General features: G+C 41.2%; 1 protein-coding gene across 27 annotated transcripts in view; it reads right to left on the bottom strand.

The window, feature by feature from the left end:
* NRXN1 (neurexin 1) overlaps window positions 1–9,137 on the bottom strand; it is a 1,145,126-nt gene extending 1,135,989 nt beyond the window's left edge. For 16 of the 27 annotated variants that reach the window (XM_031655576.1, XM_031655575.1, XM_031655556.1 and 13 more), the window contains exons 1-2: window positions 8,250–8,864; window positions 3,773–5,463 (exon numbers count right to left, since the gene is read on the bottom strand). In XM_031655576.1, the coding sequence (XP_031511436.1) occupies window positions 3,773–4,544 (772 nt within the window). In that variant the 5' untranslated portion in view covers window positions 4,545–5,463; window positions 8,250–8,864. Of the gene's footprint in view, window positions 1–3,772; window positions 5,464–8,249 lie in introns of all 27 variants that reach the window. The other 11 variants (XM_031655567.1, XM_031655566.1, XM_031655552.1 and 8 more) reach the window with 2 other exon arrangements.
* Window positions 9,138–12,056: the final 2,919 nt, after the last annotated feature.

The raw sequence follows: 12,056 nt of genomic DNA on the forward strand, positions 1-12,056 counted from the left end.
AGTACTTGTTGAATAAAGAAATTTATAAACAAATGAATGAATAAACAAATGAATGAATGAGTAAAGGTGGTTGCCTATGTGGTCACATTAAAAAAGTAATGGAAAGCAGGAGCTTTCTTAAGTCACATCTATCATATTGACATGTTCAGTAACATCAAACAATAAGCAGAAGCCATATGTGTCTATGGCCATTTAAATAGAGAACATGCAAAAAAGTGAAACAGTCCAATGTGGGATTTTAATACACATGGCTCTAAAATGCACGAGACCTGGGGATCTGGAAATCATGAGAAATATAACTTAATTTCTTATTGATTGTCCTTGTTATTCTTGTTTTTAAACTAGATAGCTATGAAATTCACTAATTCTTTCAAGTTGCTAGGGATCTATGAGTGCTCTTAAGTAGAAATAATGTTCAAGGTCATTTAGATGAGATCATAAATGGTCCAGGCACTTAAATGAAATGAATATGAAAAAGCTATGTACCCTACGAGCATTCATTATTCAGGAAAGGTGACATTTTTGCTTAGTTGAGTTCTGAGGCTGATGCTCAGGGTCAAAGAACATAAGTGATGCATAAATTAGTTTTGTTCTATCAGCCATTTTGATATGTTTTTTTTTTTCCCCTTGAATAACACCTGAACCTGAAAAATAATCTCAACCCGAATGAACTGGAAATCTTATTTGCCAGACATGATGAAAAAGGGCTTGGGAATAAATAAAAGTGTTTATACTCTTACCCAGGTTCTGCCACTAACCTGGTCATGACACATAACCTTTACTGGATTCTCTATCAATACATAAATAAATAAAACTTGCTAGGCTCGAACACAAAGCCAGGATGAAATTGAGCTCATTCAATAAAAATATTCTGGAAATTCACAGGTGCATAAGTTGTTTCAAGGCACTCTTGGCTGGAGGTTGGGGGACAGAGAATGTTTTTACTATCTTATAATAATATTAATTATTAGTAGTTCTTATTGTATTTTAAATATGAAGGCAGTTAAATGGTGTTAAAGTTTTAAAAGAATTATAGTTGGGACCAGAGATAAGCTGAGTTTATGTTTAATATTTACTTATCTGTTTTTTTCCCTAAATTTTCTCTTAATGAATGTGAACTTATTTATTTTAAAATTAGTTTTTATGAAGAACATGACAGTGTAAATATTGGCTACAGGCAGAGCTTTGTTGATATTTCATCTGAACAGAAATCATCTATCCCTCGCCATTAATACATGATCTGTTTTGGGAGAGGCATCCATTCTCAATTAATTATTCAATAGTCACTTGACACACATGAAATAGGGAAAATAAGCAAAATGGAGCCAATCCTTCTAGGAAGACTGACTCTGCCTTTATCACTCCATCTCCCAATTCTGTGCTACTCAAAATAATCCAACCTTTTGTTTTCCTTCTACGTTTAGTGGTGATCTTTTGCACTCCGTTTTCAGTTCAAATTTTCAAAATGACTCAATGCTTCAGAAGAATCCTAATGGATTTGCTATTCTGAGTTGAATTATCCTATGTACCCAGGCACTATACTGTTCAATTATGCATCTTGGTAATTCCAAGTTCTTTATCTTATAGAAAGAGCTATCCATTTGCAAAATCAAATGCATTTCAGATATATCAAATTCTGCTTCTCTTTAACAAATTACTTTTTCCACTCTTAACTGTTCCTGATTATGCATGATCTCTGAATCCCTACATTAAAAATGCACAGAAAAATAAAAATTTTCATTTAAAACACCCTCCCACATAGTACAAGCTGTCATTGTGTCATATTTGTTTCCTAATTTAAGGAAGGAAGCTACATTTCGTGTGTCCTTCATTAAATTGCCTTCTCTGTATTTTAAAGTGGCATTACGATACTTAGGGCAATTTTCCCATAAAATAATGTTCATTTTTAAATTTGTTTTTATTAATCAATGCAAAAGTATGCAACTCCAAATTATAGTATGGAAATTATCATATCTACCCGGCACCTTATTCATGATTCACAATTAGATTTGCTAGAAGAAAAAAATGATCTTTTTTATTTTGTAAAACATAACTGTAAAGCCTGCTCTTATAACCACAGAAATGTACTGTTAAAGCTGAAGTGCTGTATAGGCCATGGAATACAGTTTTCTATAATTACCTAAGCTAAAATATAATGAAAAACAAAAACTCACATGAAGACAGAGCACAATAAAATAGCCCTTTCCTTCTTCCCCTACTCCTAATCCTGTGAAGGCTACAGAAGTCTCCTAAAGACCAGTATTTTTTTCTTCCTAACTAACTCTCCTTGCTGTTTAAACAATTACTAATCTTATCAAGTCTTCATTTCTCTTAAAGTCAAGTGAGAGAGAACTGCCAACTCTAATAAGATTTACAAAGGCTAGTTCCCCTTAGCAGTGTCAGCAAAAAACAAAGACATTATACAATAAAACGCAGCCACACATAGAGCTTTTGTCCCTATAGCTTTCGAAATCAGATTTAATAATTCACCTTTTTTTTCCACCCATTTCAGCCACAAATGTCACTTATCCATGTGTTGATTGCCTTGCTTTGACCCTTAAGCTATCTACTTTAAATCCTGACATCTCCTGCTTAGCCACTGATTCATCTTTTTCACATCATTCACTCACTTTCTGCTCAGAGGCTTTGCTGTATTTATACAACAATATTTTCCTTGGTCATTGTCATGTAACAACACCGAAAAAACACACTGAAGACTGAATTTTATTTCTAAAGGGGAGAAAACAGAACTTAGGTATGATTTTTGTTGTTTAATGCCACACTGTTTTAAGCCCCAAGAACCACAGAAATTACAACTTGGCCTCCACTACCCAGATAAATGTCATTAGCCGAATATCCTTAGAAAATCTCTTGCAATCCCTTACACGCATCCCTGTTTACTAGTCTGCAGCAGCTTTCCAATTCAGCAACATCTAAATTTCTCTACCACTCTATTTCTCTTTATAAGGCATTTGTTAATTAAGAAATGTTATTTAATCTCTAACATGTTTAAACATCAGCTGACCTGTCTCACACTTCAAGAAACCACAGAAATGACAAAATTTTACTTAAATTTGACAAATGTTGGACTTGGATATAACCGTGGAAACCAATATTATTCCAAAAAGCCTCCTGCCAATGAAGAAACTCTTCACATCCTCTCTTCCCCTTTTTCCACGACCAAAAGCAGGTTTTTACCGCTCTATCTGCAAAAGGCATAGCACTGCCTGTGAATCCTGTCTTTCTCGTCCTTTACCACGAGTGATCACAACCACGTGGGGATTCTCAACCACGGCCGTGGCAAACCTCTCCTGTGCTTTACTTCTCATCAAACGGATGCCCAATCTTCTAGATGCTTGTTTGCATCTTAAGGGCAAAGTCTGTGTGTTACAGATGTAGAAGTGGTAAAGACAAGTACAGCGGTCATATAGGTGGGTCGCGGTCCAATAAATATAGGGCCCAACCTGCCAAAGAACCCGAGGAATGAGAAGAGGCCATTGTATTTGCCATTTGGAAGGGAGTAGTGTTGGTAGAAAGGTCTCCAGGAGGAACTCAAACTTGGAAGTGGGGGCTGCCCAACCTTTACGAGGATGTCAAGGGAGAAGCTGTGGAGGGAGTAAGGTAAAGAGGCCCCCAGAAACAAGGCCTTTCCCTCGAAGCGCACTGCCACACGTTTGGCCAGATTAGGAAGACCCCATGCACCAGCCCGGCCCCCTTCCTCCCCGCGCCCTGCCCAGGCCCCGGCCCCCGCGGGTCGGGCGTCGGGCCTTACCTTGGCTGCAGTCCTTGCCGCGGAAGCCGGTTCGCGAGCAGTCGCACACGGCCTGGTCGTCCACCACGGAGCACACGCCTCCGTTGAGGCACACCCCGCCCTCGCCCTCCTCGCCCGCTTCGCACGGGCTTCCCCCACCGCTGTTGGGCGGCTCGTCGTCCAGCTTCACCTCGCCGCTGTCCACGGGCAGGACCTGTGAGGAGTTGACCCTCACGTCACGAATCCACCCTTTGAAGGGCTCCCGCTCCCTCACGGAGGCCAGGGTGAGCTTGAGCGCAGCGGCGCGCAGTTCCGGGGGCAGCCCCCCGACGAAAAGGCCGCTGAACACTGTCATGTCCCTGCGCTTGGACTTGACCTCCACCCACTTGGCCTCCATCTGGTCGATGAAGAGCGTGGTGTTGCGGAACTGGCGGCGGATGCGCACGGTGTGCCAGGCGCCGTCGTTAACCGGGGTGTCGGCCAGGAGCGTCGCGGGCTCAGCGCAGAAGATGGAGAAGCTGAGCTGCAGGCGGCCGCCGCGCGTCAGGATCAGCTCTAGGAAGTCGCAGAAGCCCTCGTCGTCGAAGTAGAGCACGAGGCCGCGGGCGCTGCGCGTCTTGAGCTGGAAGCTCATCTCGCTCTCGCAGCAGGCGTTCCACTTGGGGAAGCGCGTCCATTGGCCCTCGGCGCCCGGAAACTCCAGCCCGCTGCCCAGCTCCGCCCAGCAGCCCAGGAGCAGCAGCGAGAGGCACAGAAGAAAGCAGCCCCCGCGCTGAAGCAGCGCCGTCCCCATGCTCGGGGCTGGGGTGCGGCGGGGGGGTGCCGGGGCCGACAGGGTCAAAATGGTCCTGGACACCGTGACGAAGAAATAAGGGTCCTGAGACACAGAAAGGTAAGGGGAAAGGCGGGAGTGGGACGGATGTGCCCGCCTTTATTTAGTTCTTTTTTTCTTCTTCTTCTTCCAATAACCCCTCCCTCTCTCCCTGTAGTCCTCTTCCAACTGGAAAACGTTGACCCCAGTGGTACAGGGTAGCCACAGAACTTCCAGACCAAAGGGAGGATGCACTTTGGAGGCAACGTTCTGGAAAAGGCTTCAACAAAAGATCAAGGGAAAACACTGACCCATTTGAGTCTGATTAACCAATTTAAGAGCATCTGTGGTGTCAACAGATACTTAACTCCTCAAATCCCATTATCTGCCAGGTTCCACCAGTGGTACCAGGCCAAAAGGGAGCAGTGAGAGTCAATAAAAAGCAAACACTTTTCTCTAGAAAGTGCAGGAAACCAGCAGTGAGCCAGTATCCTTGGATGCTTGTGAGTGCCTCAAGTGTGTCTCCTTCAGATGTGTTGTCTTAAAGCAGAACGGAGAAAGGGACGCTTGCCTCTTTGGGCACCACTTCCTAACCCGAGGATAGGTTCAAAGGCCAGCTTCTTCTGTCATAGCATGGGCTTCAGCACGGCTGCAGCCAAGCCTAATTCCTTGTGCATGGTCTCACAAGTTGGATTTTACTTTTCTTTTCAACCACAGCAACAGTAGGACTCAAACCCAGCAGTTGCGAAATAGCCAGAAGCTGTTAGATGTGGAAATCGGAACAGCTCCTCTTCTTTTCTCTCCGCCTCTGCAGGGCCAAACTAAGATGACAGCACATCAATTGGCTGTGTGTTGGTGATGCACTTTGCTTGTATCTTGTCTTTTTTAAGGACCCAGATATCTGCAGAGAATTAAAGTCAAAATTAAGATCTAAAGTCAATATAGTATTATATAAATCCTTATTCAGCTCATAACACAGGTGTGGACCTGGTCCTATTAGTATGCCAAAGAGTTAACCTTCTTGTATGGAGCTTTTTTTTAATCATCACTACAAGTAAGTCCTAATATTTTCTAATTGTTAATATCACAATTTTACAGTCAGCCATGACACCCTTGTAGTTTATTATAACTGTTAGTTGGTAACCCGAAGTTTTAAAGAGAAATTTGATTACTGTTATCCTTTTCTTTTTGTAAGATAGTTTAATTTTTAAAACATGTGAGTAGAGAAAATAATATTTTTAAAGATTTCTACTTATGTTGTGTGCTTGTTCTATAGACAGTAAAAATACAGCCTATTCAAATCTCAGTTAATAGATTTTACAATTGGCAAATTAGATTAAACTGTTGGCAGGAAACTGCCAGCTTAGACTTGTATAGCATTCCTGCCATTTTATTTTTCTTAGAAGGAATATTGATGGTTTCTTGGTAGTCTCTTGCAAAATTTCACACAATATAGTTCTCCTTTATATTAAAGGAATAATCTGTTGTAAAAGAAAACCACTAATTGGAGCCAGGTTTATGTTTTTGGCATTGTCTCAATTGCCCTAATATTAACTTATCTAAAGGTGCATAAAGTACTTAATACTTTGCCTAATAGTGTAGATCCAACTCCTCCTGAAGTCTGTATCTGGCTGTCAGCCCTCACAATTTGTGTGGTCAGAACAGCAGTTGGCATGTATGTCATCTCAGCTGCAATGGCTCCAGGATGCTAGAATTTAAAACCATACCTTTGAATCACTCACTATACTATTAAATCACTTCTCTTTATTCAACTCTAATCTGACAGGTTCTTGAAATAGTACAGAAATCATAAACACTGATTTTTTTCTAAGTCATTTTTTAACCAAAAAATTATTCTTACCTTTTGAAAAAAATTACAAATGTATAATCTGTTCATGTCAAGGAAGTGCATTATTTTTCTATTTCTTATATCCCCCCCCTTGCAAACACACACACACTACAATATACATACATCATACACACATGCACACACACACACAAACACACACCCCAAATTTATTGTCTGGACGTGGAAGTTGACTATCCAATTAACACTTTTTTCCCCCTACAAGCTGAAACTAGCAGTAATTTATGGCACCGCATTGTGCTGCTGATTCTCCATGGAGGGAGCTGAGAGCATTTCTCTTCAGTACAGAGCAATCCCTACAGGTGTCAGCTGAGAGCCACCAAGCTAGGGGATCCCACTTCAAGTTCCTCCCAGATGAAACTGATGACTGGTTCTCTCTTTCAACACACACACACACATTGTGCGAGTGTGCGCACATACACACTGCCCACTAGCAAAAGGAAATAAAAATCTCAGTTGCTTATTTATTATGGCTGATACATTCCACACCATCAGCAATCACCAGTCATATCTTGTCTTCTCCTGTATCAAACCCAAAGAAAAGGGCTCGTCAAGTCATCTGAAATAGCATATTATTCAGTATACTTTCATATTTTAAGTGGACTCCGGAATCTGCTAAATTTTCAGTCATTTGCAAAATAAATCTGGAATGTCATGATCAAGAGTAGTGCTTTGAACCCACTCTCAAGCTCATGTGTTAGAAAACCTTTTTTTTTTTTTTGCTTGTGTGTGTAACTCTGTTGGAGCCAATTATTGTATGAATGTCACATTGATCACATAACCTTTTTTCTCCTGTCCCTTCTGCCCTCCTCCACAAATGCACACCTTGACAATTTTAAGGGATGGTGGAAGAGAGAAAAACCCTAGAGGAATATATATGTACGTATAGATATATATATACATTCCTACCACAGGGAGGTTAACTGGTTTTCCTAGTTCTTGGAGGAAGCTCATTGTATGTGAGTGAGTATCTGTATTTATATGGAGAAAAGATTCTCTCTAGGTGCCAGAAAGACCTGGCGAGTTCACAAATTAGAGGATGAAATAAAGGGATCTGAAAAACAACCTTACTGCAGCCAAAAGAAGAAGCGCTCTAATTCAAAAGCAGACTAACAGCATCATTAATCCTTTCTTTCATTTCTAGAATCAAATTCATCCCAAGTCACTAGGAGGATCAATACAGTACACTCATCGGCTGCAATTGCATATTTTAATGTTTCTGATATCACACACACATACACACACACACACACACACCCCTATACCTGTCCATGCACCGTTCGATATATATATCCTCATAAAAAACATGAAATCTCAGAGAAATTTTTGAAGTGCTTATTATTTCACCCCTGGCTTTTGCAAAGTCCCTCAATACCAATGCACACCCAAAATTCTCTCTGGCTTTCCCGCCCAGTCTCTAAGCTCCATCTCTAATACCAGTGCAGTTTCTTGGAGCTCGGAGTCTACTGCACAGATTAAGGATAGGTATAGTGTGGGGCTGATGAAGTAGGAAAAGAAATACATAGAGAGGGATTTTACTGCTTCGATATCTAGCCTGTCTGTTATTTTCTTTCTTTTGCTAATAAATCACTGCATTCAGCCTTTAAGTTACTACCCCAGTTCCACCATCTCATCTTCCTGCCATCTATTTAAAAGGCTTCATGCAAAACAACCAAGATCTACACTCCTCCACCCTCCCACCACCCATCTTTCCCTGTGTATTTGTGGCAGATCCTGGCTCAGTTACAATGGGGAAAGATATCCTTCTTCAGCTTGCCTCGCCCCATCCCCTCCCCCCAACCCAAATTGAGCTGCTTTACCTGCCCGGTTATTCCCCTTAGCTTGAGCCAGAGCCTGAAGCATGCATCGGTCAAAGCGAATTTCCTGAGGTCTATGGATAAGGCGACTGCTGCTGCCTTTTCAGAGGCGTCAGGCTTGAGCGTCTATCTCCAGGAGTGCGGGAGGGGAGAACAGGCAACGGAGGGGAGCAGGAGGAGGAGGAAGAGAAGGAGGAGGAGGGGGAGGAGAGGGAAAGAGCTGGGAAGGAAAAGACGGTGGTGGAGCCTGAGAAGGCTGGGTTACGTGACGCCGGGTGCTGTCCTTCTGAAAGAGAAGGGCGGAGCTGAGCTCTCCGCAGTACCATGGAGAGCGGCGGGCCTGTCCTTTGGCTGGGGAATGGGTGGGCTCGGCCCGTGGTCGCAGCCCCTCCAGGTCTGGATGCTGCGGAGCAAGGTGCTTTTACCTTTGCATCGTCCCCTTGCAGGGGGAGCCTGATCCTGGGGGCGGGGACCTGCCGCAGGCGTTTCTAACTTGTCACCACCCTCCCTTCCCCATCAGAAAGAAAGAAAAGAGAGAGACAGAGAGAGAGGGAGAGAGAGAGAGAGAAAGAGAACGAGAACGAACAAACACGAACCAGAGAACCATGTAGCCTACTGAGCATGCCCAGGCCCCTGCTAGACCCATGGAAAGCTGTATGGAGATTCCACTTCTCCGGGGTTTAGTAGTGATTGGGCGGGGATACCTGAGAGGGTGCCAGGAAAGGGCCCAGCAGTCAAAGAAAAGGGGCCAAGGAGTCGATGATTATGATGAGCTCTGGCTTTACTTGTGCACCTTGGTCTCCTGCTTGGAACCCTTGAAAAGAAGCTGCAACTTTTCGAGGAATGCAGGAGCAAGCAGGACTCACACAGGCACTGGCATTCTCCTATATCCGATGTCCCTTGCCCCACCCCTTACTGTGGCTCTGCCTTGAGTAATCACAACAAACCTTCGTGACTTGCCTAGGCTGTGCCAAAAAGATGCAAAAGGAACCCACCAGGGTAAGATGCGAACTTGCAGACGAAGATAAACTGTGTCTGACAAAGTGCTTTTTACTGTAGCCTCTCGTCATTCTCCAGCCTTCCTTGCTCTGTCTTGAACCAAGTTTTCTACCTGTTTAACTCCATCCTCTGTCTCCTCCTCCCTTTTGCAGCTGGTAAAACCTGGAGAAAGTAAAACTCGGTGTGAGGCTCTAACCATACAACTGGGCATGCCCAATAGGCATTGCTGGGTTTGGTGAGAAAAGGGTTAAATCTAAGGGCACTTACAGATTAGGTGGTAGAGGAGTCCCGTGTCTGTGGCTTTAAATTATGGTTTGCACCCTATGGGCATTTAAATTCCTATTCCTGTATATTCCTAGCCTGGGTTAGTTTTGGAGCAGAAACAATTTTATTGCAGTGCCACAAACCTAATAGTCTGAACCTCAAATACCATAAGGCAAGACTATTTTTGGCCTCCAGGCCTTATAGAGCAAGAATTTAAGAACTAGATAGATTTGGGAACACGAAAATAATATACATTCCAATTACAATATGTATGTTCTTCCAAAAAACTAGAACTCATTCCTTTGATAAGTCAATTTATGCTTTCACTACTTTGGTAAAAGGGTCTAAGTAACCTGAAGGCAGGTATCACAGGTTTTAATATTTTTATTGCCCTTAGAGAGGCAGTTTTGTCACGTGGTTACATGTTTGGGAAATAGATTATCTGAGCTTCAATTCAGTCTCTGCCATTTATTAGTTGTAACCTCAGCAAGATACTTAACCTCTTAAGTATCTTATGCTGCCTCAGCCACCTCATCTGTAAAATGGATATAATAATAGCTCCCTCTTCATGTGTTTGATGTTATGAAGATGAAATGAATAAATAAAATATTTGGAATTGTGGACTGAGTGAAATACTGGCTATATTTATCAACTACAACCCACTCTGTGCTCTGTTTGACTCAATGGAAATAATTTCTCTGAAACCCGAATTCTTTGACTATAAAATGGAGGTATTAGTTATTGTCAGCTTATTCCATAAGATTGCTTTGGGAATGTAATTATATAATAGCTGTTAACATGATTTTTAAAACAAAAATTTAATTTTAAATAATATAAAACTAAGACTGAGAAAATGACTTATCTAAATTATTCAGTCATTCAAAGAACCTTAAACAAAAAGTACTCTAGTTAATTTAGGGCCTTTTTCAATTTTCCTATCATTAGGTTATAGAACAAATAGCAGAGAAGGTACACCCTCATATGTTTAGTATAAAGCTAAAGCTTATTGCAAAAGTAAGTGGAATGGACAGCCCACTTTCAAAAATCAAGTCTAACTTGGTTCCATGATGATCTTAAGATCTGGTGTGAACATCATGGTAGTGCTGGAGGCACTCTTAAGAGTCAAAGCACTGCCTTTTACCTGGATTCGTAAAAACTCATTATTTACCACCAGTGCATATGATATGAACAATTTCCTACTTTATTTCAGTTTGTCTTTGTGAAATTTTGTTTTATCTTCATTTGGGCTACACAGTGTTTCCATTTTCCTTGAGATGTCTTCTGTGGCGTTTTGATTTAAAAAAAAAAAGTTAACGTTCTTATGCTACATGTGTAAATTTTAAGATTAAAAAGTCCAGTGTTCCCACATCTCTTCACCACTCCCTCCCTGACACACACACACACACACACCAACTATATAAATGGAAGGAATAGATTATGTATTGGAGTAATCCCCTTTGCAGTGAGGTTTAAGGTACTTACCATATGTAGTCCTAGGAAGTGGACAGCCATAGGATCTTTGTTTTTTTCAGTAAATATGCAGAGAGAAAACTATCAGTATGTAGCTTAGAATGGAAAATCAACATAATTTAATGATAAAAGCTGTTAATTTAAAGTATGAGTTTTTCTGTTGTTTCTCCATAAATTACTTCAACTCTCTAAGTGCCAGTTTTTTCATCAGTAAACTACAGATAAGGACATCTCCATTTATAAGACTTGGTGAAGATAATGTCAACATTGAATGTTAATTTTCTGCCTACTCCTGGCCAAACAGTGCTCTAAGTGCTTTACTTACATTAACTTATTCTATCCTCACAGCAACTCTAAGAGGTAGGGTCTAGGATTTCACCCATTTTACCAATGAGAAAAAGTGAAACACAGAGAGATTAGCCCAGATAGTCAAAGTCTAGTAAGCAACAGTGTGAGGAAAAATCCAAACTCAATTCTGTAATCTTAACCACTTAGCTACACTGACTTTAAACAGATCATCAGATATACCTAGTACAGTGCTTGGCAGAATGCAGATGCCTGTAATTGTTCATTCGTTTTCCTTTCTAAGACTTTCATCAAGAGGAGTCTAGGAAACTAAACAGTCAACTCCAGAATTTTGCCATAACATTCCTTAATGACTAATACTATATGAAATATATGGTATTCATGTACTTTGTTACATATAATAGGTGATGTGTTTTCAATGTTACTACCTTTTTTTTTGTTTGTTTGTGGGCAAGATGTGAGGTAATTCCTGTAGATCTGAGTTTGAAACAATCTAACATTTGTAAGAAAAATCTAGTATTTTTCTAGAAGGTGGTGAGTAGGATTAATTCCTCCTGAATCACCTTAGGGAATCTACTAATTTTAGGCTACAGAAATACGTTAAGGATTTCAACTCCTGCCCCTAGCTACCACTCAAAACAAATGAGATAACTGTGAAATCAAGGTGCTTGTTTGTGATTATGTCTGATTGGGAGAATTTGTGGCAACCCAAATATGGAAATATAAATAATATCTCATGCTATAAACTGGTAAACATTTTGCAACAATGAC

Source organism: Papio anubis, chromosome 14 (assembly GCF_008728515.1).
Source record: "Papio anubis isolate 15944 chromosome 14, Panubis1.0, whole genome shotgun sequence".
Classification (NCBI taxonomy): Eukaryota; Metazoa; Chordata; class Mammalia; order Primates; family Cercopithecidae; genus Papio; species Papio anubis.